We start from the raw sequence: 25172 nt of genomic DNA on the forward strand, positions 1-25172 counted from the left end.
GGGCCCTGGGTCCCAAGCCCAGAGTGTGAGGTGTGAGCTGACAGCACAGGGTCCAGCAGGCTGGGCCAGTTAGGTTCACTGGACAGGGACAAAGCGTCTGCCTGCCCACCGCCAGCTCCTCGTTCCCCTGCTCCTTGCAGAGCTGTCACCTTGGCTCCCACCATGAACCCCAAAAGCCCTCTTGGACCTTCCCACCCTGGGAGTCCCTCACCACCCGCTGAGACTAAAAAGCTTTACTCTGGGTTCTCCAACTGTGTCTAGCTTGGCAAGCCCAGCGGGCTGCATTCCTTCATGCACATTTGATGAAAAGCAAATACACAGCCTATAATTAACTCCCAGGCTGTAATTAACACACTCTCGTTATTTCATATCATAAACCACCCCAAAATTTGCTGGAAATTGATTTTATTATTAATAAGTCACATGATACGAAGGGATAAGAATATTCAAAGGACATTTAGTAAAATACTGCTTTGCCCGAAAGGGCAGGCAGAAAAAGTTAAGGCACAATGGATGCTAAGAAAATAGGAAAAAGAGGCTGAAGAGTCAAAACAAGTAATCTGTGTGTACACACACACACACACACACACCCTCAGGCCCCTCAACCCATCAGATAAGAATTCACCTGGCATCAAAACAGTGAGTGGGATAAGATAACCAGAGGGCTGGGAGCCAGGGAGGGACTCCAGGAGGAGAGATGAGATGTCCTTTGGCTACGACATTCCAAAAGACTGGAGACGCCTATTTATGATGACAGATAACAAAGTCCCTACTGCTGAAAGACAAGCCACCTGGAAACATCTGGAGTGTTCAAGAGTCACCAAAGGGAGAAGGAGGTGACTGGAAATCCGGAGACAAGAGATTCACATTTCCTCTCCCACATTCTCCCCTGGGAAGGGAAGACAAAGCAAAGCCTGTGCTGAGCTGGGACTGCCTCAAGTCCCAGGAAGCACTCAGGAAAGCCAGGGACCTACCACGGAGGAGCCCGAGGGCTGGGAGGCCCTCCCCGAGGCCAGCTCGTCTGGGGGAAGGCAGGTGGGTGTGGGAAGAGCCACGCCCAGGCCACATCCAGCCTCCCTACAAGGTCCTCGGGAAGGAGGAGACCACTCCCGTCCTGGGCTTTCCCGTGCATGGGCCGGCCCCCTGGCTCAGGCCGGGTGAAACCACAGCGCCATCCTGGAAGGAGCGCCAGCGGCTCCGAGGCCGGCGGCAGCACCCTTGTGAGTTGCCCAAGTTCACAGCTTCATGGAACCGAAGCAGACAAAGAAAGATCAAAACTAAAACCTGCAGCCCAAGGGGGTTTGGGAGCTCCTCCGGGTGTGGAGTGTGGGTCCAGTGGACTTGTTGGTCCACAGGACAGCCAGCTCCCAGCACAGTGACATCACCAAAGATGAGCAAGCACACTTTCCTTCTGGTCAGAGTGTCTCCTGCCCGCAAGAGAGGCCTGAGTGAAGGGCGCAGGGGCCATCCAGTTCCATCCAGCCGGGGAGGGCTTGGTGGGGGCCTCACCTTCTCTGTTCCTGCTGTGTTTCAATCCAGGGAGGTCCCCTGCCCTCTCCCTGCAGGGCCACGTCCCAGCCTGGTGGTGTGGGCTGGAATGCAGCAGAAGGAATGCGGGGATGTGGTCACCAAAGTCCAGGGGAAAGACCAAAGACACACAGTACGCCCAAGTGTCCTGAGCCCTATTCCTCCTCCAGTGGGGACACCTGCCTCAAGCGGGGACTTCAGGGCAGGGGATATTGTCCGTTTCGAGAGGGGTACAAAGGCGAGTCCCTGGGTGGGAGGGGGCGGCCGGAACCTGGTCAGATTGGTCCTGAGACTGCAGCGGGGCCTGGCGTCCGGGGGGAGGGCAGGCAGGCTGCAGGAGGGACCCTGCAGCAGCCCCCAGCCGGCTCTGCACAGCACAGCCCGGGCAGCGTCCCAGGTACAGAAGTGACTTGTCCACACGCCGAGGCTGCCCTCCTCCCAGCGCTCCCCCTCAGGTAGCATGATGCTGGGCCAGGCCCGGGGGCTGCCCCCATGCCCTCCTGCCAGGCACTGCGGCCCTCAGCCCTGCTCCAGGCTCTCAGTGGGCTGCACCACGGTGTAGCTCCCCTGGCCCAGGGAGAGTTGCCGGCTGAAGAAGGACGTGCTGCGTTTCGGTTTCACCCGCTTGATCTGCTCGCCTGTCGGGGAGCAAGAGGGACACACTGAGGGGAGGGCTTCCCGGGAAGGGGGCCCAGCCCCAGGGGAGCCCCTTCTGGAGCCTGTTCAGGATGAGCTCCCCTCTTCACTCCTGCCGGCTCTGTGAGCCTCAGCCCCACCCCAGCTCTCCCACCAGCGACAGGACACGTGGGGTGGGTGGCCAGCCTCCAAATCAGAGGCCACCAGGGTTTGCGTTTGATGCTGGGCCTGCTGTGCTGTCTAAACCTGTTCAAGAAGAGACCAGAGAGGTGTACAAACTTCCAGCTGTAAGTCACAGGGATGTAATATACGGCATACGGAATATGGTCAATAATATTGTAATAACTCTGTATGGTGACAGATGGTAACTAGACTTATGATCATTTCGTAACATATAAAAATATTGAATCACTATGTTTGTCAAAATCACTATATATATCACAATATATAATGTATTGTATGTCAACTATAATTCAATTACAAAAAAAAAAAAGAAGAAAAAAAGAACAGACCAAAACCACAAAATACCTATAACATATACTACTGGCTGAAGGTAACCCTCAATGAGATAAAAAGACTTCCTTTTTTTGGCCTCACTACGAGGCTTGCGGGATCTTAGTTCCCCGACCAGGGCCCCGGCAGTGGAAGCCTAGAGTCCTAACCACTGGACCGCCGGGGAAGTCCCTAAAAAGACTTCTTAAAAGTTAAAAATTTCAAGCCAGGTGATCAAGGTTAATATTAACAGTCATAAATCATGTTGATAAGGTACCTTTGATATGATGTAGTAAAAATGGCATGTTACCTCTGTGATCTTCCTCCCCAAAACCCATAACCCCGTCTAATAATGAGAAAATCATAAGAGAAATTCCAATAAAGGGGCATCCTACGATATCCCCAACAAGTACGCCTCAAGACTGTCAAGGTCATCAAAAAACAAGGAAAGTCTGAGTAACTTGTCACAGCCAAGAGGAGCCTAAGGAGACATGATAACCAAATGTAGTGTGGTGTCCTGGATGGGACCCTGGGACTGAAAAAGGACGTTAGGTTAAAACTAAGGACTTCAGTTAATAATACTGCATCATATCGGTTCATTAATTCTAACAAATACACCATATTAACCTAAGACGTTAATTTAAAAAATCAAGCAACAAAAGAAAAATAGGCAACAGAAATGAACAGTAATGCATGAAGAAACTGTACGTGATCAAGCATGTAAAAATGATCCCACTTCACCAGCATCCAAACCCCAACTCCAATGAGTTCTCTGCCCCTCAGGACGATAACACCCATCGTGGGTGAGGGTGGGAAGGCAGGTGCCTCCTTTTCTCCTGGGACGGGTACAGTGGGCACACACTTTGACCCAGCAACCCCATTTCTAGGAATTTATCCTGAGAAAACAGTTCAGATTCCAGGTAAGGATTTGGCTACAGGTATGTTGTTTGTAGTAGCTGAGAACTAGAAATACAGTCAGCCCTCGGACAATGCCAACCCTCTGCACAGTCGAAAATCTGAGTATAACTTATAGTTGGCCCTTCGTATACCCGTGGTTCCTCCTTATCCACCGACTCAACCAACCATGGATCGTGTAGTACTACAGTATTTACTACTGAAAAAGACCCGCATGTAAGTGGATCCGCGCAGCGCAAACCGGTGTTGTTCAAGGGTCAACTGTAACTATGATGTCCAACGACAGGGGATGGGGGGGGAAGGGGCTGAGCTCACTAGGAGAGGAAGACAGCAACTGTGGTAACAAGTGTGTCAGAGAAAAATTATAAATTATTTTGCTTTTTCCGATGATAAAAATGACATGCTTGTAAAAATTTAAATGCCAGAAAGAAGCACGAATAAAAAAGGAAAGTTACAGCAGCTGATGGCTGCAGAGGGGTCTCTCCCTCCTTGTGCACGTGGACGCTGTCTCGCATGCTAATGAGCACCTCGTACCTAGTACTCGTACCTGATTTTCTCCTAGTACCTGATTTTTTCTACTCAGTGCTATTTTGTGAACATCTTGCCATTTGAGAACCAAAAAAACCCCCAAAAAATCCCTTTTTATTTTGGAATAATTCTAGACTTACTGAAAAGTTGCAAAGATAATACACAGAGTTCCTGCATATCCTCATAAGCCTCTCCTGTGTCAGCACGGTCCGTCTGTTACCACAGTCCGTGCCACAGCTAAGAACACTGGTATAGCTTTATTAACTAAGCTGCAAACCTGTGGATTTCACCTGTTCTTCCACAATGTCCGCTGTCTGTGCTGGGACTCGATCCAAGACACCACAGTGCACTAGGGTACGTATGGCATCTTTACCAGCTGCACTGATCCCACAGGGTGTGGGCCCATTGTTCCTGTACCCACACCTTTAATAACAGACACCGGTAGTTTCTAGTTTTTCACATCTGGACACGTCTGCGGACGCAGCAGTGAGAAGGGATGGAGAAGGGCTCTTACTGCCGGAGCCCCGGAGGCCTCAGATTCCCTGTCGCAGAGTCCAGACGATGGGACACTGGTGCCCAGCCTGCCCCCCACCCCCCAAGCCAGGTCCTGCCGCTGGAGGCTAACTCACCGGGTCTGGAATTGCTCCCCACCTCCCTACCCTCCAGAGCACCCCGTGGCGTGCGTGTGCCCGCGTGTAGGTACACGTGTACACCGCGAGGGGGTCGCTCACCCTCCTCCACGTAGTCGATGGTGGAGAGATGCTGGATCCGGCTGCACACCACGCTGCCCTGCCTCCGCAGCTGGGGGCGTTGAGTGGCGGGTGGTGAGTTGCCAGGGGCCGAGGCGGCGCCGGCTGCACTCTCCTGGGGGGCGGCGGGCTCCGCGGCCTGGCTCAGCTCGATGCAGTACTCGATGAGGCTGCTCATCAGTTCGGCCTGGCGGGGAGAGGGGGCCGGCGTGAGGCCTGGGGGGGAGCCCTGGCCCAGGCCCACCTCTCCCTACCTGCTGCAGAGCCAGATGAACCGAACCCACAGCCCCCTGCCCTCTGGTGGGGGAGGCAGTGAGGAAACCAACACCCTTTACGCAAGGAAGGAAGGGGGCGGGTGTGCTCTGTGGGCCAGGGGCAGGGGAGGCCTCCCATGTGGGGGGACTTCAGGGGTCAGAGATGGGGTGGGAAAGAAGGAACGCAGTTAGAAGGCGCAGGTCGGGAGGGAGGAGGAGCGCAGGGCTCTCGGCATGTGCATTTGCTGAGAGAAGAACCCGCAGCCAAGGAGAAGGCGGTGGTGAGGTCACCGGGTGGGGAAGGCGGCTCCCTCTGGGCACATTCTTCTAAAGTGACGTCTTCTCAACAAACTGGAAACACTACGCATGTTGACATAAAAGGTGATGTGACCAGATGTCAGCGGGCACGGTCTGGGCACCATATGGTGGGGATGGCAGGGGATCGCAGACCCACAGACAGAAAGCTGCCAGCAGGTGGTGTCGCTTAGGCAGCACGTGTTTATGAAGTGTCACCCCGCTGCAGGCGGCAGGACACAGCAGGGACTGAGGTGGACACATACCTGCCTCATGTCGTAAGAAGAGAACCCGCTGGGGAGCAGGGTCAGAGGCCAAGGGGGCAGCCGGTGCCCACCTGCCCGACGGGGTGGCCCGAGGCCTCCCCAGAGCCACACAAGCCGCCCTGCGCAGGAGGAGCAGGGCAGGAAACCGTGCACAGGCGGGTCCGGGCTCCACACCGGCCTCCTCTCCTCCCTGAGGGAACTGCGCTGAGCTCAGAGGGGCGCTGGGCAGCGGGCAGCCGGTGGGGACAGGCCCTGAGCCCTCTGAGTTTCTCTAACACCGTTTGATGCTCCTGAGGTTCGGGGACGCGGCCACTGTACCTCAGCCACATCCGACAAAACGAAATATCCATTCGGGATAAAACTCAGCAAACTAGAAATGGACGGGAACTTCCTTAACTTGATGACGGGCGTCTATGAAAAATGCACAGCTAACACCACACTTACTCAGAGCAAGACTGAATGCTTGGGCTTCCCTGGTGGCGCAGTGGTTAAGAATCCGCCTGCCAATGCAGGGACACGGGTTCGAGCCCTGGTCCGGGAAGATCCCACATGCCGCGGAGCAACTAAGCCCGTGCGCCACAACTACTGAGCCTGCGCTCTAGAGCCCGCGTGCCACAACTACTGAAGCCCGCACGCTTGGAGCCCGCGCTCCGCAACAAGAGAAGCCACCGCAATGAGAAGCCCGCGCACCACAACGAAGAGTAGCCCCGGCTCACCGCAACTAGAGAAAGCCCGCAAGCAGCAACAAAGACCCAACACAGCCAAAAATAAATAAATAAATTTATATTAAAAAAAAAAAAGACTGAATGCCTTCCCCTCAAGTCAAGGATGTCTGCTCACACCTACTCACCACCGTTAACGGGGATCCGAGGCAGTGCTATCGGCCAAGACAACTGAGAGGCACACAGACTGGAAAGTTAGAATACAACTGTCCCTGTTCATAGACAATGTTAACTGTCCACACAGAAAATCACAAAGAATCTGCAAAAAAGATACTAGAAATAGTGAGTGAGTTTAACAGGGTTACAGGATAAAAGGATATATGGTAAGAGAATCAGCTGCATTTCTATACACCACAATGAATAACTGGAAATTGAAATTAAAAATAGTACCATCTCTGGTAGCACCAAAAAAGGGGGAGGGGGAGATAAATCTAATAAAAGATGCACAAGACTTGTATGCTGAAAACCATAAAATGTTAGTGAAAGAAATCAAAGACAAATAAATGGAGATAAAAAATAAATGGACTGGAAGATTTAAGAACATCTTTTTAAAAGACATTTTTTAGGAAAAGAAATCAAGTTATAGACTGAAAGAAGACATTTGCAAAATATGTATCTGATAAGGGACTGGTAGGCAGAATACATAATGAACTCTTACAGCTCGGTAAGAAAACAAATAACCCAATTTTAAAAATGGACAAAGGAAAGAAAAATGGACAAGGGGAACCCTCTTGCACTGTGGGTGGGAATGTAGATTGATACAGCCACTATGGAGAACAGTATGGAGGCTCCTTAAAAAACTAAAAATAGAACTACCATATGACCCAGCAATCCCACTACTGGACATATACCCTGAGAAAACCATAATTCAAAAAGAGTCATGTACCACAATGTTCACTGCAGCTCTATTTACAATAGCCAGGACATGGAAACAACCTAAGTGTCCATCGACAGGTGAATGGATAAAGAAGATGTGGGCCATATATACAATGGAATATTACCCAGCCATAAAAAGAAACGAAATCGAGTTATTTGTAGTGAGGTGGATGGACCTAGAGTCTGTCATACAGAGTGAAGTAAGTCAAAAAGAGAAAAACAAATACCGTATGCTAACACATATATATGGAATCTAAAAACAACAACAAAAAATTGGTTATGAAGAACCTAGGGGCAGGGCTTCCCTGGTGGCGCAGTGGTTAAGAATCTGCCTGCCAAGGCAGGGGACACGGGTTCGAGCCCTGGTCTGGGAAGATCCCACATGCCACGGAGCAACTAAGCCCGTGAGCCACAACTACCGAGCCTGCGCGTCTGGAGCCTGTGCTCCGCAATGGAGAGGCCGCGACAGTGAGAGGCCCGCGCATCGCGATGAAGAGTAGCCCCCGCTCACCGCAACTGGAGAAAGACCTCGCACAGAAACGAGGACCCAACACAGCCAAAAATAAATAAATAAAGTAAATAAATAAATATTAAAAAAAAAAAAAAAAAAAAAGAACCTAGGGGCAGGACAGGAATAAAGATGCAGATGTAGAGAATGGACTTGAGGACACAGGGAGGGGGAAGGGTAAGCTGGGACGAAGTGAGAGAGTGGCATGGACATATATACACTACCAAATGTAAAATAGATAGCTAGTAGGAAGCAGCCACATAGCACAGGGAGATCAGCTCAGTGCTTTGTGACCACCTAGAGGGGTGGGATAGGGAGGGTGGGAGGGAGACGCAAGAGGGAGGAGATATGGGGATATGTGTGTATGTACAGCTGATTCACTTTGTTGTAGAGCGGAAACTGGCACACCATGGTGAAGCAATTATACTCCAACAAAGATGTTAAAAAAAAAAAATTAAAAAAGAAAAAAAATGGGCAAATGATTTGAACAGACATTCCATCAAAGAAGACCAATGGATAGCAAATGAACACACGGATGGATGATCAACATCATTACTCATTATGAAAATGCAAATTAAAACCACAATGACTTATCACTACCATATAGTTATTAGAATGGCAAACAAACAAACAAAAACTGATAACACCAAGTGCTGGGTAAGGATGTGGAGCTACTGGAACTCTCAGACATTGCTGGTGGGATGACAAAATGGTACAGTCACTTTGGAAAACCGTTTGGTAGTTTCTAGTAAAGCTGATCATATGTTTATCATACAATCCAGTAATCCCATTCCTAGGTATTTATGCAAGAGAAGTGAAGGCATACGCCCACACAATAGCCTGTACACAAATGCTTAGAGCAGCTTTATTCACAAAAGCCCCAAACTGGAAACAACCCAAACAAGTGGGTGAAGAGCTGACCCGTAGTGTATCCATACACTGGAATACTATTCAACAATCAAAAGGAATGAACTGTTATACCACGAAATGTGGATGAACCTCAGGAGCATGAAGCTTAGCGAAGGAGGCCAGTGTCAAAGGGCTGCATACAGTATATATACTGTAGGGCTGGACCACTATTTGTTTATCTATCTACCAGTTGACAGACATGTATGTTGTTTCCAATTCTTTGGTTAAGACAAACGAAGCTGCTATGAATATCTTAGTATAAGTCTTGTGTGGACATATATCTCCACTTCTCCTGGATAAATATGATGCATGTGTTTATATGACATTCTGGAGAAAGCTAAACTCTAGGGATAGCTAAGGGGAGGTGTCAAGTAGCAGGTGAAGAGATGAGTCTTCAATCAGAAGCGGAATGTACAAAACAATTTAAAAAAAAAAGCACAACCCCAAAGAAAAATTGGCAAAAGACTTCAACAAACAGGATATCCAGATGGTGGATACACACATAAAAGATCCTCAACCTCATTAGTGTGTGTGTGTGTGTGTGTGTGTGTGTGTTTGTGTGTTGCCAATTAAAACCACACGGAGATTTGGGGGTGATGGAAATAATGCCAATTAAAAAATGGGCAAAAGATGTGAATAGACATTTCGCCTCTAGGAAGATACACGGATGGCAAATAAGCGGCTCCATAGCTTGCCTGTGGTGGCAGTGGTCACAAGGGTGTGTGAACGTGTTAAAACTCACTCTTATTGTAAATTATACCTCAACAAAGTTGACTAAATAATAAAGGAAGAAAACACAAGGAGCTACCCCTCCTCACCCACCAGACTGGCTGAACGTTCAAGATGACAATACTAACTACTGGAGCAGCCAGCATGCGGCCACCGTGGGCGAGCGCCGAGCACGGCACCTGCCTGCGACCCGGCCTGTCGGTTCCTGGGCGCACACAGAGGACATGTGCAACACCGATCACGCAGCGTTGTCTGCAACAGTCCCGAACTGGAGACCCAAGTGCCCGTCCGCAATGGGACGGAAAAGTCAACACTAACAAATTCACACGTGGGAACACCCGAGAGCCGCATGAAAGACCAAAGCGCTGCCACCTGCAGTGGGGATGAGGACGGAGCTCACAGACACAGGGCTGAGTGCAAGACACCGGGCAGAACAGAACACACTGTGGGAACCCACTGCCCTAAGGCTCAAAACCAGGCAGAACGACTCTGGGGTGACACAAGTCAGGATGTGGAGGTCCACTGGTGGGGGGCAAGGCTGGGAGAGGGCTCAAGGGGTCTTTCTTAATCTGAAAGGTGTTACATGGGTTTCTTTGGGGAAATTTGTTGAGATTAAGAGATGGGGGGCTTCCTTGGTGGCGCAGTGGTTAAGAATCCGCCTGCCAATGCAGGGGACACGGGTTCGAGCCCTAGTCCGGGAAGATCCCACATGCCGAGGAGCAACTAAGCCCGTGCGCCACAACTACCAAGCCTGCACTCTAGAGCCCGTGAGCCACAACGACTGAGCCCATGTGCCACAACTACTGAAGCCCGTGCGCCTAGAGCCCATGCTCAACAAGAGAAGCCACCGCAATGAGAAGCCCGCGCACCGCAACGAAGAGTAGCCCCCTCTTGCCGCATCTAAAGAAAGCCCGCGCACAGCAACCAGGACCCAACACAGCCAAAAATAAATAAATAAATAAATAAATAGATTTATATATTTTAAAAAAAAGAGAGTTGGGCACTTTTCTGCATGTATATTATAATTCAATAAAACGTTTACTTAAAAAAGAAGTCTACAGAATTCCTTGGCGGTCCAGTGGTTAGGACTCCGCACTTCCACCACAGGGGGCATGGGTTTGATCCCTGATCGGGGAACTAAGAGTGATGTAGAAAATATGATGTCATCAGCATAAAGGTTGGAACGGCCGAGTGTTCAAAGATGAGAGAGGGAAGAGCTAGACAGGGAGAGAACTCCCTTGCGAGGCCCTGGAGAGGAGGCCCAGCAGGGGAGACCGGGGGGTGGGGGAAAGGCAGGAGGCGGGAGGAGCCTGCAGGAGCGAGAGCAGGCACCCGGGTAGCGGGTGGCGGGTGTGGCAGGGCAGAGGCTGCTGGGGTTGGAGCAGTGGATGCAGTGGTGGGAAGGAAGGCGCAGAGGGAGCAACGGGAGAAGCCCGGCTGTGGCGGGCCGGGGGGCCCGAGGTGGCGGCAGGAGGGGGCACGTGCTTTCACAGGAGTCCCTGGAGCCCGTCTCTGTGCTTGGGGCGGAGAGCAACGAGGCCCTGAGTCCTGGAAGGGCCCTCCTGGAGAAACCAGGGTGGGAGGGGAAGGGGCGGGGATGAAGGTTCAGGTGGGAAGACCAGGTGCCAAACGGATGAAAGTGAAACAAAGGCAAAGAGGGGTCTCAGCCATTCCATGCCTGCTCGTCACCTGAGAGCCCCGCTCACCGGGGGCTCAAGGACCGAGGGAGCCAGTGCGGGCTGGTCACACAGCACCGGGCAGCCCTCCACCAACCACTGCCCCGATGGCAGCTGCCCCGCCAGCTGGCCGGGCCTCCCGAACCCGCAAGGGTGGCTCCCGGTCAGCAGGAGCCGGCCGCCTGGTCCCCAGGCCCTCAGCAGCCCTCTCAGCTCCTTGCCACCCAGCCTGGAGCCTCCAATAGTCTGGGACCCCTGAGCCCCATCCCCAGCCCCGGCGCAGGCAGCACCCACCACTACCTGCTTGGAGTAGACCTTGAGGAGCTTGTTGACCGGTGTGCCCTCGCTGTCCCCGTCGAACTCCAGCCACAGGGCAGACTCTTCCTCCTCGGGAGAGGTGTGGTCCCACGACAGCTCCTGGAAGCGCAGGCCCAGCAGGACGTGCTGGCCAGCGGGAGACACAGAGCCTGGACTCCTCTGGGCAGAGGCCTGCTCCCCTGCCCCATCCCACGTGGGCATCACCAGGAGGATACACCTGGCCAGGCTATTTACCTCCAAGGCTGAGCCTAAGCTCAAGTGTGAGCTTCTCTCAGGAGAAGAAGCCCCGCTTCCATCAGACCCTCAAAGGAGGCTGTGGTCCAGGGAGCATGAGACCCCCTAAACCACACACTTCTCATCAGCGGGTCAAGCTCCTGACAGCTGGGGCAGTGACTCGGGGGAAGGAAGGTGGGGAGGGGAGACCTTCCCCCTGAGATCAGCTGGGTAGCATCTCAGCAGGAGGCCGGATCTGGGCCCCGCATGTTGGGGCACATATGCCCAGGAAGGGCTGGGATCCCTCTCTGGGGACAACCAGAAGTCTCCCCCAAACTTCTCTGCTGGCTTAGCAGGGACCCCTGCCCAGGTGCAGAGAGGCCCACAGGGCAGGCTGCCGACACCACCTTCTACCCAGGCAGCCGAGACACCCAGCACCACATGCGGGAGAGGAGGAGCAGGACTCAGCCAGCCAGGCGGGCTCCCAGTCGCAGGGCTTTCTGGGAAAACCACCAGCTAGTCTCCAGCCACTGGCCAGGCAGAGCGGCCAGGCCCTACCAGCCTCTCTCCACCAGCTGCAGCCTCCCCCTGTCCCGGCCACCGCCCTGCCTAGCAGCCTGGGCAGAAAGGCTGACCCACAGCAGACCCAGGGAAGCCCCAGGATGACAGTGGAAGCCCCAGGGACATCTGAGGGAAGGAGGCCAGACAGGCCGCCCACCCTGCTCCCAGGCCAACCAGAAGCCCGAGGGAACCAGGAAGGCCTGGGTAATGACCCCACTCCCTTCCTCTGCAATGAGGCCCCCACTCCAGGTCCCACCCTGGAGGAGCAGCAGGTACCTTCTCCCTGCTGTCAATGACATGCACGCCCTCCAGACTGATGGCCACAGACACTGGCTTTTGCCCGCCCCGGTGCAAAAAGCCCTGGGCTGGCTTGTCAATCTCGCCATGGAAGAAGGCAGACCTGGGGAGGGAAAGTGGTGTTAGGCTGTCCCCTCCAGCAGTGAGCACAGGTGGCCCAGGGTCTGGGTTCACCCACCAGGGGATGCTCTGGCCAGGCCCTGTCCCAGGCACCTGAGAAGCTTAAGCTGTTTGGGTGACTGAAGGTTAAATGGAAACCCACCCCAGGGGAGGGAGAAACTGAGGGGGCAGCGAGAGGGAGGTTTCGCGGAGGTGGTGGCATCTGAGCTGATCAGGCAGGATAGGCGGGTTTGAACAGGCAGAGGAGGAACTGGGTGGCACAGAGAAGGGTGGGCACTGCAGGCAGAGGGCAGAGCATGAGCCCGGGTGTGGGACAGAGCAAGCTACGTTCAGGGAACAGCCAGGAGCCCAAGGGCTCAGGGTCTGGGGGCTGTGGTTGCTGGAGGCTGGGAGAGCCCCGCTGCCCACCATCCCCCAGGGGCTGCCCAGGCAGGGAAGCAGCTTCAGGACTCGACACTGAGAAAGGGAAAGGGTGCATCAGCCTTGGGGCGCCCACCTGCTGAGCTGTCCCCGCTCCATCCTGCCCCGCCACGGCCTCTTCCTCTCCTCTGGCTGCCCTGGGCCTTCGCCCACACGCCCCCTCACCCCTGGCTAAGCCAGAGCCCTAGTTAAATCCTGCAGCCCCGGGCTTCTATGGTGGCGCAGTGGTTAAGAATCCGCCTGCCAATGCAGGGGACACGGGTTCGAGCCCTGGTCCAGGAAGATCCCACATGCCGCGGAGCAACTAAGCCTGTGCGCCGCAACTACTGAGCCTGCGCTCTAGAGCCCGCGTGCTGCAACTATTGAAGCCCACGTGCCTAGAGCCCGTGCTCTGCAACAAGAGAAACCACTGCAATGAGAAGCCCGCGCACCGCAACGAAGAGCAGCCCACGCTCAATGCAATTAGAGAAAGCCCGTGTGCAGCAACGAAGACCCAACCCAGCCAAAAATAATAAAAAAATAAAATAAATTTATTAAAAAAAAAAAAATCCTGCAGCTGTGAGGACAGGACTGGAGACAAGCACGCTCCACCTTCAGTTCCAAGAGCAGCGCCGAGCACGGCCCGGTGCTCCCACTCCGGGAAGACTCCCACAGGCTCGGTTCAGGGCTGGGACTCCTAATCCGCTGAGGAACTGAAGCAACCCAAAGAGTGGCCACTTGGCCGCCCGCACCTCAATTTTTCACTCTCTATTCGATCCTATCAGCACACACGCATCTCACTCACCATAAAAGCTAAAGACCTTTTCCCGCCCCACGCCCACACTGCTGCTCCGCCCCTGGGCTCCGTCTCACAGCGCAGCTCCTGAGAGAGCTGGTTACACTCACTGATTCTTCTTCTCATTGTCCTCCACCCACTGCTACCCCCAAGATGCTGGAGCCAAGGTCAACTATCAGCCACTAGGGACCAGTTGAACTTGACCTTGAAGCAGCAGCACCTGAGGCTTGGTCACTCCCTCCTCCTCAACACCTCCTTTCGCCGGGCTGGTGTAGACCCTCTTTTGTTTACCGAGGTGTCTCCAGCACCTAGAGGGTGCTGGCACACAGCAGGCACACAAGAGCTATTGGCTAGACGTGCCTGCATGAATGATAGCTGGCTGAGGGGGAGGTGGGCAGGTCCGTCGACCACGTGGCTGAGGCAGGAGGAAGGAGAGGACCTGTCCGGTGTCCTAGCCCGTGATGGGGAAGGGGGAGGACGAGTGTCCAGCCTGGGACCCGCGGGGCCCGAGGTGCTGGCATCCGGACACACCTCGCGTGAGGACAGAGCTCAGCGGGAACGGAGATGGGCTCACGGGCCGCGAGGGAGGGACAGGGGGCCTGGGGCTGTGGCCGCGGCCAGGGAGCCGCTCACCCGTAGAAGGGCAGCTCGTGGCACTTGAGGAGGTAGGCGCGGTAGTGGGGGCTGAGGGAGGCCTCGTGCTCGCTCTCGCTGCCGGCCACCTCCTTCACCCTGCTGTAGGCGTTCAGCAGGCCCTGCTCGCCAGTTCCGGCCTTGGTCCCACGGCCCCGGAGGGCAGCGAAGAGCCCGTGGCCCCGCTTACAGAGGTGGGCAGGGAGGAAGGAGTCCAGCTTCTCCCTGTGGAGGAAGGAAAACGGGGCCCGGCATGAGGACGGCTCCATGCCTGCGGGCTGGGGAGGCGCCGAGGTTCCCAGGGCGTGGGGAGGGCAGGGGGCGCCCCGCACACGGACCCCCAGAGAGCCCACTGCCGAGATCCCTGCAGCATGAGAGGCCTGAAGGAGAAGTCAGGAGACCGGGATGAGAGCTGAAACCAGTCCCACCCCAGAAGCAGACTGTGGCCAGAGGAAGGTTTCGATTTCTAAACTGGTGATTTTAAAACCAAGAAATGGTCCAAGTGACCTAGAGCTATCAACGTTCTGTTCTGCCAAATAGGGAGGTAAAAAAACCACCAACCTACAACTCATCAGCACAGGTTCATGAAGGAAAGGGCATTTTCAATCACACACACAGAGTCGGGAAGCATCCTGGCGTGACGGCACCGTTCTTCCCCCTCAGGCAGCCCCCTGACTCTGGCCAGGCACTGGCCCTTCCAGGTGGACTGCAGCCGGGGCCCAGCCTACGAGCAGTGAGCGCCCTCTCCAAGCCTATGTCTCCACGTTTAAATAAGGACACGGATCCCTACTCACATGGACGGGCGCTAGCACGTGCCTAGCATGTGGTGGGTGCCAAAAAATATGGCCGAGGTTGTCACTGTCACCGAAGAGGGGAGGGGTCCCTGCGGGGGCTTCTGGAGGACCAACACCCCGGGCCATGGGAAGGGATGGCTGGCCCTGCAGCAGGGCTGACGCAAGGAAAGACCCTGATGCCCAGAGAGGCCCAACTGCAGGGCGGCATGAGGACGGGCATCCAGGGGGCTGCCCCCACTTCGCAGGGCTGCCGTGGGCATCTTCATCATCTGTCCCCCGGCATCCCTGCTTCCAGCCACAGCGCCCACTCATCATTGGAAATCCCACCTTCCCACTCTCAGTCCACAGGGTCTGTGCAGGCTCATGGCAGGTCCTAAGGGAGGATCTGGGCCTCAGCCAATCAGCACCCTGGCCACTCTGTCTCCTTTGGGTGGACCTGGGCCCAGTCACCGGATGAGTCTTAGGACTCTGGTCACGTGAGGGACGAGGTCTCTCCTTGCCAACATGCAACTATTGTGGCCACCGGGCCACCACGAGGCAAGAGCCTGAGTGCGAACTGGCCCAGAGGACACAGGGCTGGGCGAGGAGAGTGAGGACAGGGTCTTGGGGTTGGGGGTACCCAACCGGAGCCCCTGCATCTCAATCACCCCAGACCCATCCATTTCTTGACAAACTCCCTCAAGTCCAAATAGTCTGAGCTGGATTCGCTGTCACTTGCAATAGGACCAGACATGCCCATCACGAGAGCCAGGATTTCTACGGCTGCCAGCCTCCAGCCAGCTCAGCTGGGATCACTCAGGCTCCACTGAGCCCATGGTGGCCCCTGCTGGGCCCCGACACAGGGCCCTGTCTCTGTGCATCCTCCCACCCCAACACAACTGCACCCTGAAGGGCTGCTGTGGGTTGGAGCCTTGGGTCTAGGACAGGCTGTGTTCAAAGTTCACCTTCAGGGCTTCCCTGGTGGCGCAGTGGTTGAGAGTCTGCCTGCCAATGCAGGGGACGCGGGTTCGAGCCCTGGTCTGGGAAGATCCCACATGCCGCGGAGCGGCTGGGCCCGTGAGCCACAATTACTGAGCCTGCGCGTCTGGAGCCTGTGCTCCGCAACAAGAGAGGCCGCGACAGTGAGAGGCCCGCGCACCGCGATGAAGAGTGGACCCCGCTTGCCACAACTAGAGAAAGCCCTCGCACAGAAATGAAGACCCAACACAGCCATAAATAAATAAATAAATAAATAAATAAATAAAATTAAAAAAAAAAAAAAAAAAAAAGAATCTGCCTGCCAACGCAGGGGACATGGGGTCGAGCCCTGATCCGGGAAGATCTCACATGCCGCGGAGCAACTAAGCCCGTGCGCCACAACTACTGAGCCTGCGCTCTAGAGCCGAGCCGCAACTACTGAGTCCATGCGCCACAACTACTGAAGCCCGCGCGTCTTATAGCCAGCGCTCCGCAGCAAGAGAAGCCACCGCGATGAGAAGCCCACGCACCGCAAGGAAGAGTAGCCCCCGCTCGCCGCAAGTAGAGAAAGCCCGCGTGCAGCAACGAAGACCCAATGTAGCCAAAAATAAATAAAATAAATAATTTTTTTTTTAAATTAAAAAAAAAAACTACATAACTGTTACCAGTTTAAAAAAAAAAAAAAGTTTATCTTCTTTGGAAGTATCTCTAAACCTCAAGATCATTGTTCACAGAGGTCAGAGACAGCCTGGTCTGCTTCCAGGTAGACTCAATCGTCATGACCCCAGGCCCTGCCAATTCACACAGCAAAGAGCACGGCTTCTAGAGAGACGGGTAGGAAGCACAGAGCCGGCATACTGGAGCATCCAGGAAATGGGGCCTCGTCCCTGGAGTTTGAGACTAAGTGAGACTGTCACTGACGACTGGGACTCAGTATTTGGCCACTCCCTGGCTGCGACCCGCAAAAAGAACAAGCCCAACTCCCCCTGACCTCACGCGGAGTCCGGGCTCCACCCTCACACACCTCTGGGGGTCCTCTCACGGACATCACTTCCCCCGTTTCCCACTGCCCAGGCTCCTCAGCCTAGAGCGGACGAGGAAAAGGAGGTTCGGAGAGGTGGGGTGACTCACCCAAGGTCACACAGCGTCAGGGCCTCCTGACTCCAGGACCTGGCAAGACCACTTGTACCCAGGATTCCGAGGTCACCCTCCCCACCTCGGGCCCCTGCCTCTGGTCACGCTGGCCCTCACCTCAGGGCACAGGCAGTGGGCTGGCCAGGCTGGTAGGGCCCGAGCTGCACGCGGCACACCAGGGCGCCCAGGGCCTCGCAGTCCTCCACGTCGCATGGGTACCGAGCGGCCAGCACGTTGCTCTTGGCCTCCTCGTAGAGCAGCCGCAGGACCTCCTTGTCGTGGATCTGCAGGCCGGTGTGGCAGGGAGGGGTGGCTCAGCTGGGTGGGGCACCAGTGTCCAGGGGTCAGGACAAGGGGAGGCTGGACACAGGGCACCAGACCTGGGTGGTACCGCCTGGGAATCCCTGCCTCACCTGGAGCTCCCGCCGTTTGGGGAAAAACACGTTCCTCCGGAACTGCAGGGAAGGCTCATCTGGGGAGAGAGGAGGGGGTCACCGGCCGGCCGCCCCACGCCCCACGCCCCACGCAGCCAGCTCTGCCCTCTCCCCAGCTGGCCCAGTCTCCAGTCCCCAAGCCTCCTCCACCACCACTGAGAAAACCCCCGGGCTGTGCAGAGACAGGGGGCGTGGCTTATCTCAAGCTGCTCACTGCCCCCCCCAGCCCACCCCTCCTGGGCTCCTCTCAGGGATCCCTCCCTCCTCCGGGGCAGATGCCGGCCCTGCCTCTCGGCCAGGGCAGCTCCACCTGCCAGGGGAGGCCTGGCTGGGCCCGGAGCCCGTGCTCCAGACCCCGGGGGGCCCCTGGGACGGGGACGCCCAGGCAGCAGCACTGACCCATGGCCACGTCATCGTCCGGGGCGTCGGTGAATCGCAGCAGCAGTTCCTGCCACTGGCGGCCCAGCTTGTAGGGCTGGTGCTTGGGCTTCAGCTGCACCTCTGCAGGACAACAGGGGAAGCGGCCATGAAGCCCTGACCAGTGCAACTGCCACCCGCTAACAACAACAATGCAACGAGGACGCAGTCATGACCAATATTAACTGAAGTAGGTACGAAGTGTCCAAAACCATTTCAAGTGGTTAAAGGCAACTGCCCTGCAATAACCCTACCCTCATTTCATCCAATGAAAATGAGGCTCAGAGAAGAAAAATGAGGCTCCAAGAAGTTAAGGTGCTTGTCCAAAGTCACACAACAGGGACTTCCCTGGTGGTCCAGCGGTTAAGACTCCGCGCTTCCACTGCAGGGGGCGCGGGTTCGATCCCTGGTCTGGGAATTAAGATCCCGTGTGCTGCATGGCTCAGCCAAAGAAACAAAAAAAAACCCAAACAAACAAAAAAACAAAGCCACACAGCAAGTGAGAGGGGGTCAGGTTCCAGGCAGAGTCAGTCTCTGACTGTTCCCTACGGTGCCCAGGATGGGCTGGAGCCGAGAGGCTGTGGCAGACGGAAGGTGCTGGGGCCGGTGGTACAGATGGCCCCAGCACCGCCGTTAGGAAGCAGAGCCCAAAGGTGGTAACTGAGGCCCAAGGGCCCAAGGGGCTGTTCTCCCCTGCTCCTGGCCCTGCCTGGGCCTCGCCCCGGCCAGCCTCCACCCCAGCATCTCCCCCGGGGGCTCTGGGCTCCAGCTGATCTTCCATCCTGCAAGCTTCCTGCCTCAACGCCATGCCACCCAGCTGCCATCAGAATCAGTGGCTCCACCAGGAAGCACTCCTGGCAACTTGCTCCTGGCAAGCCTTCCCAGCACACTTTAGACGGTGAGTCCCCTGAGGGCACGGACACTTTCACTCCTGTTCCCCACCGGACCCCTAGCATCTAGCTCTCTGCCCCGCACGAGGTTGTGGGCGGGTTGCTCTGCACATACTTGCGAGACGAATGAGGTAACTGGCTAGCTGGGACCCCGGGACACTGTCCACGGTCCCCAGCCAGCCTCACCCCCTGAGCCCCAGCAGCTCAGAGGACTCCCGTTATCCGAAGAGGCCTGCGCTGACCCTGCCGTCCCACGCTTCCAGATGGGGCCTTCCTGCCTGGAGGCTGACCGACAGTCCCTGGAGCCCTTTTCCATGCAGAGTGACAGTGGCATGGAGAAGGTCAAACCCTCCCAAACATCCAGCTTGAAGGGCGGCTCCAGCAGACAGCACCCTGTCCCTGGGGCATATGTCACCGCCTCACCCACTCCGGGCGTGGTGCGGGACCAAGAGCTCTGAGGGCCCAAGTCAAAGCTGAAGTGGCCTTTCAGCCTTCCTGAACCCAGCCTGCGAACAAAGTGGGCGCTGACTCCGTGCTGGGGCCTCTGGGATGGGGCAGTGCCCTAGGGTGACCCACTGGCCACACAGGCAGCCCATTCATGTTCCGGTGACGGGGGAGCAGGAATGCGACGACGAGGGAGTGGGGGAGGAAATAAGCTGCCCCACTGCAGGGACAGGGCGTCTGAGGCAGGGCAGGGGCCCCACGAAACCACCCCCAGCTTTCCAGAGACACAAGCCAAGGGGCCCGCGGTCCTGACCAGCAGCCAGAAGGGTGAAGGAGGGGCAGCTGAGCTGGGTGGGGAGCGGCCGAAAGAGACCAGAGATCGACCAGCAGGAAGAGGGTGGGCGAGAGCAGCAGCTGGGCAGGAAGCTCCCACTAGAGGGTGGGGGTGGGGAGACAGGCACTCCCTCTCCTACCAAGCGGGCACACCCTCCCTCCAGGGCACAGGCACAAACTCCTAGGGGCCCAGGGACCAGGCACACCCTTCTTGCCCCTGTTCCTCTACAAGGGAGGAGAATGAGCACAGAAAACATGCCTGGTCCCGGCACCAGCTGGGGCATCCTCTCCTGGCCCCTCTCCTGACCAAGCCAGCAGGCTAGCAGCCCTATTCTGAGGCCCCAGGGAGCTCCCCGCTCCCCCCCACCTCATGTCCCCCAGGCCTGCGGGCTGGAGGGCCCCCACTGCCCTCATCCCCACTCCACCCGCCCGCCTTGGGATCTCAGCCTGAAAGGGCAGGACAGGGTGATCACGGGCCAGAAACCAGGCAAGGCTGGAGACCCCCTGCAGAGAAGCTGGGTTCCCACTCATCCTCCCCACCCTCAGGAAAAGTCTCATCCTCAGGGGTGGCTGCTTCCTGGGCCGGGTCCCACCTTCCTCCCTGCCTCCACTGAGCAGGATGCAGCTCAAGGAGGCTGGCTGGGGGCCACCCAGGCTTCCATTCTGATCTTGGTCCCACCACTCACTGGTCCCACGGCTCCAAACCTCAATTTCTTCATCTGCGTGACCAGGCTGGGCCATGAGGATAAGGCGAAACTCTGCTTGCAAAATGCCAGCTCAGGCTGTGGCACAGACCACGTGCTCGGTGAACACGCACCCTCTCCCTCCCTGTCCGCCGCCCCCACCCCTCCTGATGCTCAGGCTCCAGCAGCACTGAGGCTGAGGGGTAGGCTTGGCCCCTCCTCTGCCTCCAGCACAAAGAAAGGAGAGGCGGGGGCAGAGGAGCCAGGCCACCTCTCGGGCTCTGGGTCCTGAAAGCCAAGGCTAGCTCCAGGACATAAACAAGTCCCACCTTCCCCTGATGTATAGCGGCCAGAGGTTCCAGAAGCTGCCCCCTCCTTCCCCACCGGTCAGCGCCCTTCCAGCCCTTCCGCCTGGGCTTCTCACTGCCAGCCAAGTCTTACCCAGCAGAGGGGAGACAAGCCAGAGCGCAAAGGCATCCAGGGCAACATCCGGGAGCTGCAGGACCTCACGGACGGTCTGATGCAGCTCGTGGGCAGTGAGCGAGGGCAGGTTCTCCGTGGCCAGGGGCACCACTGTGTCATCCGCCAGGTACACCAGCACGTCGGCTGCTGCAATGGAGGCCACGCAGGGTCAGCTGGGCCCACTGCCCAGGCATGCCAACCAGGCACCCTCCACTCCCCACCCTGGGGCTGCAGCCCCCACCCTGCACCCCTTGGGGTGACCAAGGCTACATTCCAGAGGCAGAGCCCCAGCATCCCCGAAGGACCCCGTGAAGAGTGCTGTTAGGACTTACTGAAGACCCTCAAACCACCCAGAAGCCCAGCAATTCCAGCCCAGGGACCAGCCTAGACCCACCGTGACCCCCAAAAGTTCAAATTAGGGCTGGCTGCTGCACCCACACACACTCCCCTGGCAGCCCCAAGGACTCTGGTGTGCTTCTTCCCTGAAGGAGAACATTCTACAGGTGGGACTGAGGCAGAGATAGATTGCACCCATCCTGAGGTTACAGTAGTTAGTAAATCAAGCAGGGAGGGAGAGAGCTATTATCCTTAAGCAAATCACTCTCTCTCTCTGACCCAAGCTAACAGGGGGACAGAAGATTCTCAAGGCCATCCCAGGGTAAAGCAAGTTCCAGGGCTCAGCTTCCTTAGGACTCTTTAAGACTCAGGACTCAACACGATGGCCTTTCAGTGTTAAATAGAAGTACAATCCAAAAAGTTGAGTGTTCCCTTGTGACAGCCTGTGGGATGCCTATTTGGAGCCTGGAGCCAAAAGGAGACCCTTGAAAGAGCAGCCAGATTCAAATCTCCATCACTGGAACCACAGGTACCATGAAGAAGCACTCAGCTTCGAGGCCAATATACTCGGGTTCCAATCCTGCCTGGCCTCTGGCTAGTTGACTGATTTCAGTAAGTCAGTGTGTCAAATGCCTCAGGTGCAAAGTACGGCTAATACCAACCCCCCCCCGCACCCCCCCCACGAGCTTCTGTGAATCAAATAAGATGAAGCCTGTGAAACGCAAAGGTACAGTTTATTACTAACACAAATGAAGGTGCTTTTTGGATCCCCAGTCTGTCCTGCTCTAACAGCTACTCTCTTGAGAGATCATAAAATAATGTCCAGGAGGCTGAAATTCAAAGGGAAATCTGGGACAGTGAAGGCTCCAGTATCCTGTCACTTAACCTCTCTAGGGCCCAATTTCCTTCCTATAAAATGTAGATAATGATCTCTGCTTTCAAAAGGCTATTTACCAAACAAAGAAAGTGAATATGTCATTTTTCATTCATGAGATTTCGTTTGAATTTCATGGCTACCTAAGATTTTACAAGTGAGGAAATAGAGATTCAAGAAGGGTACCCAACTCAGCCAGTAGCCTAGTGACAGAGCCCAGGTCCCCGGACTGACTTGTCACTTTTCCACACCTCAACAGACCTTATTTGTTAATTAATAAATAAGATTCTCTTCAATGAAAAAGATGACAAGCCAGGGCCACTTCCTCAGGGCTGGGGCCCTAGGAGGGTACAGCGGGGAGAAGACTGGGGACAGGGACCCACCTCGGGCTCCCACGGAGGACACGCTGCTTCGATGGGACCGATCAGCGGAGCCGGGTTGCCCAACATTGTCTTCTGTCCCGTCCATCTGCAGAGGAAAAGAGAAAAAGCAGCTACTGGAGAGTCCGGAGCCCTTCAAGCTCTCACTGAGTAAGGAAGGGGTCCCGAACTGATCTACGAAGGTGAACAACCAGGGCTGGAGGCACTGGTGTGCTGACTAGCGGGGTGAGGGGTGGGAGTCCTCCGCCAACTGGAGGTCGGGGCAGGTGGAAGGGGTTGGGGCCGTGGTGGTCAGAAGACGGGTTAAGTTCGGTTCGCCGGGGTGCCCAGGCACGGCACGGCGCACCCCTGTCCGGGGCGAGGCCCCGTGCAGGGCGTCGCCGCTCTCTCACCTCGCAGAGACGCAGCGCCCGCCGCCTCAGTCCAGGTTCCTGCCCTGACCCTGGCCGCCAGCTGCTGCCCCGGCCTCACAGCCGGCCGGCACTCTGAATCCCGCTTCGGCTCCAGCTCCCGGGGCTGCTTGCTACGCGGAAGCAGAGGCGGAGGAAGCGCCGCACACGGCCCCGCCTCTCCGGCCCGCAGGAGCCAATCGGAGCTCGGAGCCGCCGCGCACGCGCCCTGCCTGCCGCCCACGCGCTCACGCCCCTTGCCCGCTCGCGGCCATCGCGGCCTCACGCCTCCAGGTTCTTGTGTCTGCGTTACGAAACTGCCTCGCCACCTACCCGAGTGACTGGGGGGGCCAGTGGCCCACACACACGGGTCCCGTCTATTGGCCGGTAACAGGGTGTGGCGAGTGTTCAAGGAAATCGGGAATGGGGGCGCGAGCTCTGGTGCTCAAACGCGTGTGACTTTGGGCCGGTCCCCTCACCTGTAAAAGGGAGATGCTTCGTGGGTGCGTATCATGGAGCCACACTGTGCTGGGCGTTGGGTAAAGGTGACCCAAGCCGCCGCCTGTACTGCAGCGCCTCGAGGCCGTGAGGGGTGATAGGCTGTCCGTGGTGGTCAGGAGACAGGGTCCCTGTCCCGGCTCATCCTGGACAAGCCCCTTCGCTTCCGGGCCTCAGTTCCCTCCTCTGTAAAATGAAGAGGTTGTACTCGATGACTTCCAGAGATCCTCAGATTACATGTCAGAAATCCAGGCTGGGCACACCTGTTATTCCAGGGAGCAGTCACATGAGCCTTCAGTATCTTGGACACACAGCCTGGGACACCTTGCATCGTTCACAGGCTGGGAGAGGCATTGGGGCCCCGAAGAAGCAGGTGTGAAACCACTTATCCCCAGGGTCATGTCACTAACATGTATGTCCTGGCAAGGCCAACATGTGTGTGCCTGAGGTGTAGAGGTGCCTCAGAGAGAAAAACAGGTCCATACGGCGCCTTCCTAAGCCAGAGTAGCCAGAGGTTGTTCTAAGTGACAACAATGGGCTGGGGGATCAGGAGGGTGGGGGGGTGGGAGGTAGAGGGCTCGCCCTGCCCTGATTCCAGCGCATTGGAAGGCAGCTCCAGCTCCTAACCCAGTCCAAGTTTCCTCAGTATTTGAAACAGCTCTTTGCCTGCCCTGCGGGACCCACACTGCCCCACGATTGGCCCATTACATCATGTTTTCCTTCCCAGCATGATCTAAGGGCTCAAGGAAGCTCAGATGTGAGCAGTGGGAATCGGCATCTCCCTCCAGGTTCTCAGCTCTGGGACAGGCCACAGTGGCTTGGTGGCCTCCCTAAACCAGCTGGACTGAAGTGTGAACACAGTTCAGTGTGTTGAGTGCTTACTGGGTGTGCGGCCTGGGCTGGGGCAGAGGATGGAGACCTGGGTGAGACGTGGCCCCTGCCCTCAGGGGTTTCACTGGGGAGTGGAGGGAGAGAGGAGAGAGAAAGAAGCCCAGGAGAGATGCATGTTTATTTATTTAATTAAATATTTATTTATTTGGCTGCACCGTGAGGCATGCGGGATCTAGTTCCTTGACCAGGGATGGAAAAAGGGGCCCCTGCATTGGGAGCGTGGAGTCTTAACCACTGGACCACCAGGGAAGTCCTGAGAGATGCATGTTTAAAGCTACATAAGATGACAGAATTGCCTTAAGAGCTATAAAATGTCACAAGCAGGAAGAGCAGCGTCCTCAATTCCTGAGCACCTACTGTACTTTCCCGTGTGTTTCCTCATGTCATCCTCACGGACCTTGGGAGTGGAGATGAGAACAATAGTAGCTGCCATTTGCAGAGCATATACAATGTGCCGGACCCTTTTCTAAGTGCTTTAATCTTTATAACACACTAAGTTAAGAGGTGAGTATTATATTTCCATTTTATGAGAAAACAGGATCAGTAAGGTTCAGTAACAAAGCTGACGTCTGGCAGTACGTGTGGTGGTGGTGAGGAGCCTGGAACCCAGATCCAGCGGGGAGCGGCGCTGGAAGAGACTCCTGAAGGCACTCCAGGTAGCGGGAGGCGTGGGAGCATGGTTAGGACACCAGGGAAGCCCTGGGCCATCAGAGCACAGCAGGTGGGAAGGTGGGGTTGCACCTGGGGGTTGGGGCATGAACACCAGGGGTAGGGCTGTGGTGGGTTTAGCAGCCAGTGAGGCCATTTTGGAGGTCGTGAGCTACAGAATGTCAAGATC

General features: G+C 56.0%; 1 protein-coding gene across 5 annotated transcripts; it reads right to left on the reverse strand.

The window, feature by feature from the left end:
* Positions 1-388: 388 nt before the first annotated feature.
* On the reverse strand, positions 389-23681 carry FRMD8 (FERM domain containing 8). Of its 5 annotated transcripts, none has more exons than XM_082340902.1 (11): positions 23425-23681; positions 22560-22644; positions 20946-21113; positions 18137-18238; positions 17717-17775; positions 17421-17587; positions 14419-14643; positions 12450-12573; positions 11382-11525; positions 4830-5034; positions 389-2165 (listed from the first exon to the last, which is right to left on the reverse strand). In XM_082340902.1, the coding sequence occupies exons 2-11, from the start codon at positions 22642-22644 to the stop codon at positions 2047-2049; spliced, it is 1398 nt and encodes a 465-aa protein (XP_082197028.1). In that variant the 5' UTR covers positions 23425-23681; the 3' UTR covers positions 389-2046. The 5 variants fall into 5 exon arrangements, with proteins under 5 accessions (XP_082197028.1, XP_082197029.1, XP_082197027.1 ...); XM_082340903.1 differs by lacking the exon at positions 23425-23681 and adding an exon at positions 22949-23113 and having other exon boundaries at positions 20946-21110; XM_082340901.1 differs by lacking the exon at positions 23425-23681 and adding an exon at positions 22949-23110.
* Positions 23682-25172: the final 1491 nt, after the last annotated feature.

Source organism: Balaenoptera borealis (genome assembly GCF_965194805.1).
Source record: "Balaenoptera borealis genome assembly, chromosome: 11".
NCBI lineage: Eukaryota > Metazoa > Chordata > Mammalia > Artiodactyla > Balaenopteridae > Balaenoptera > Balaenoptera borealis.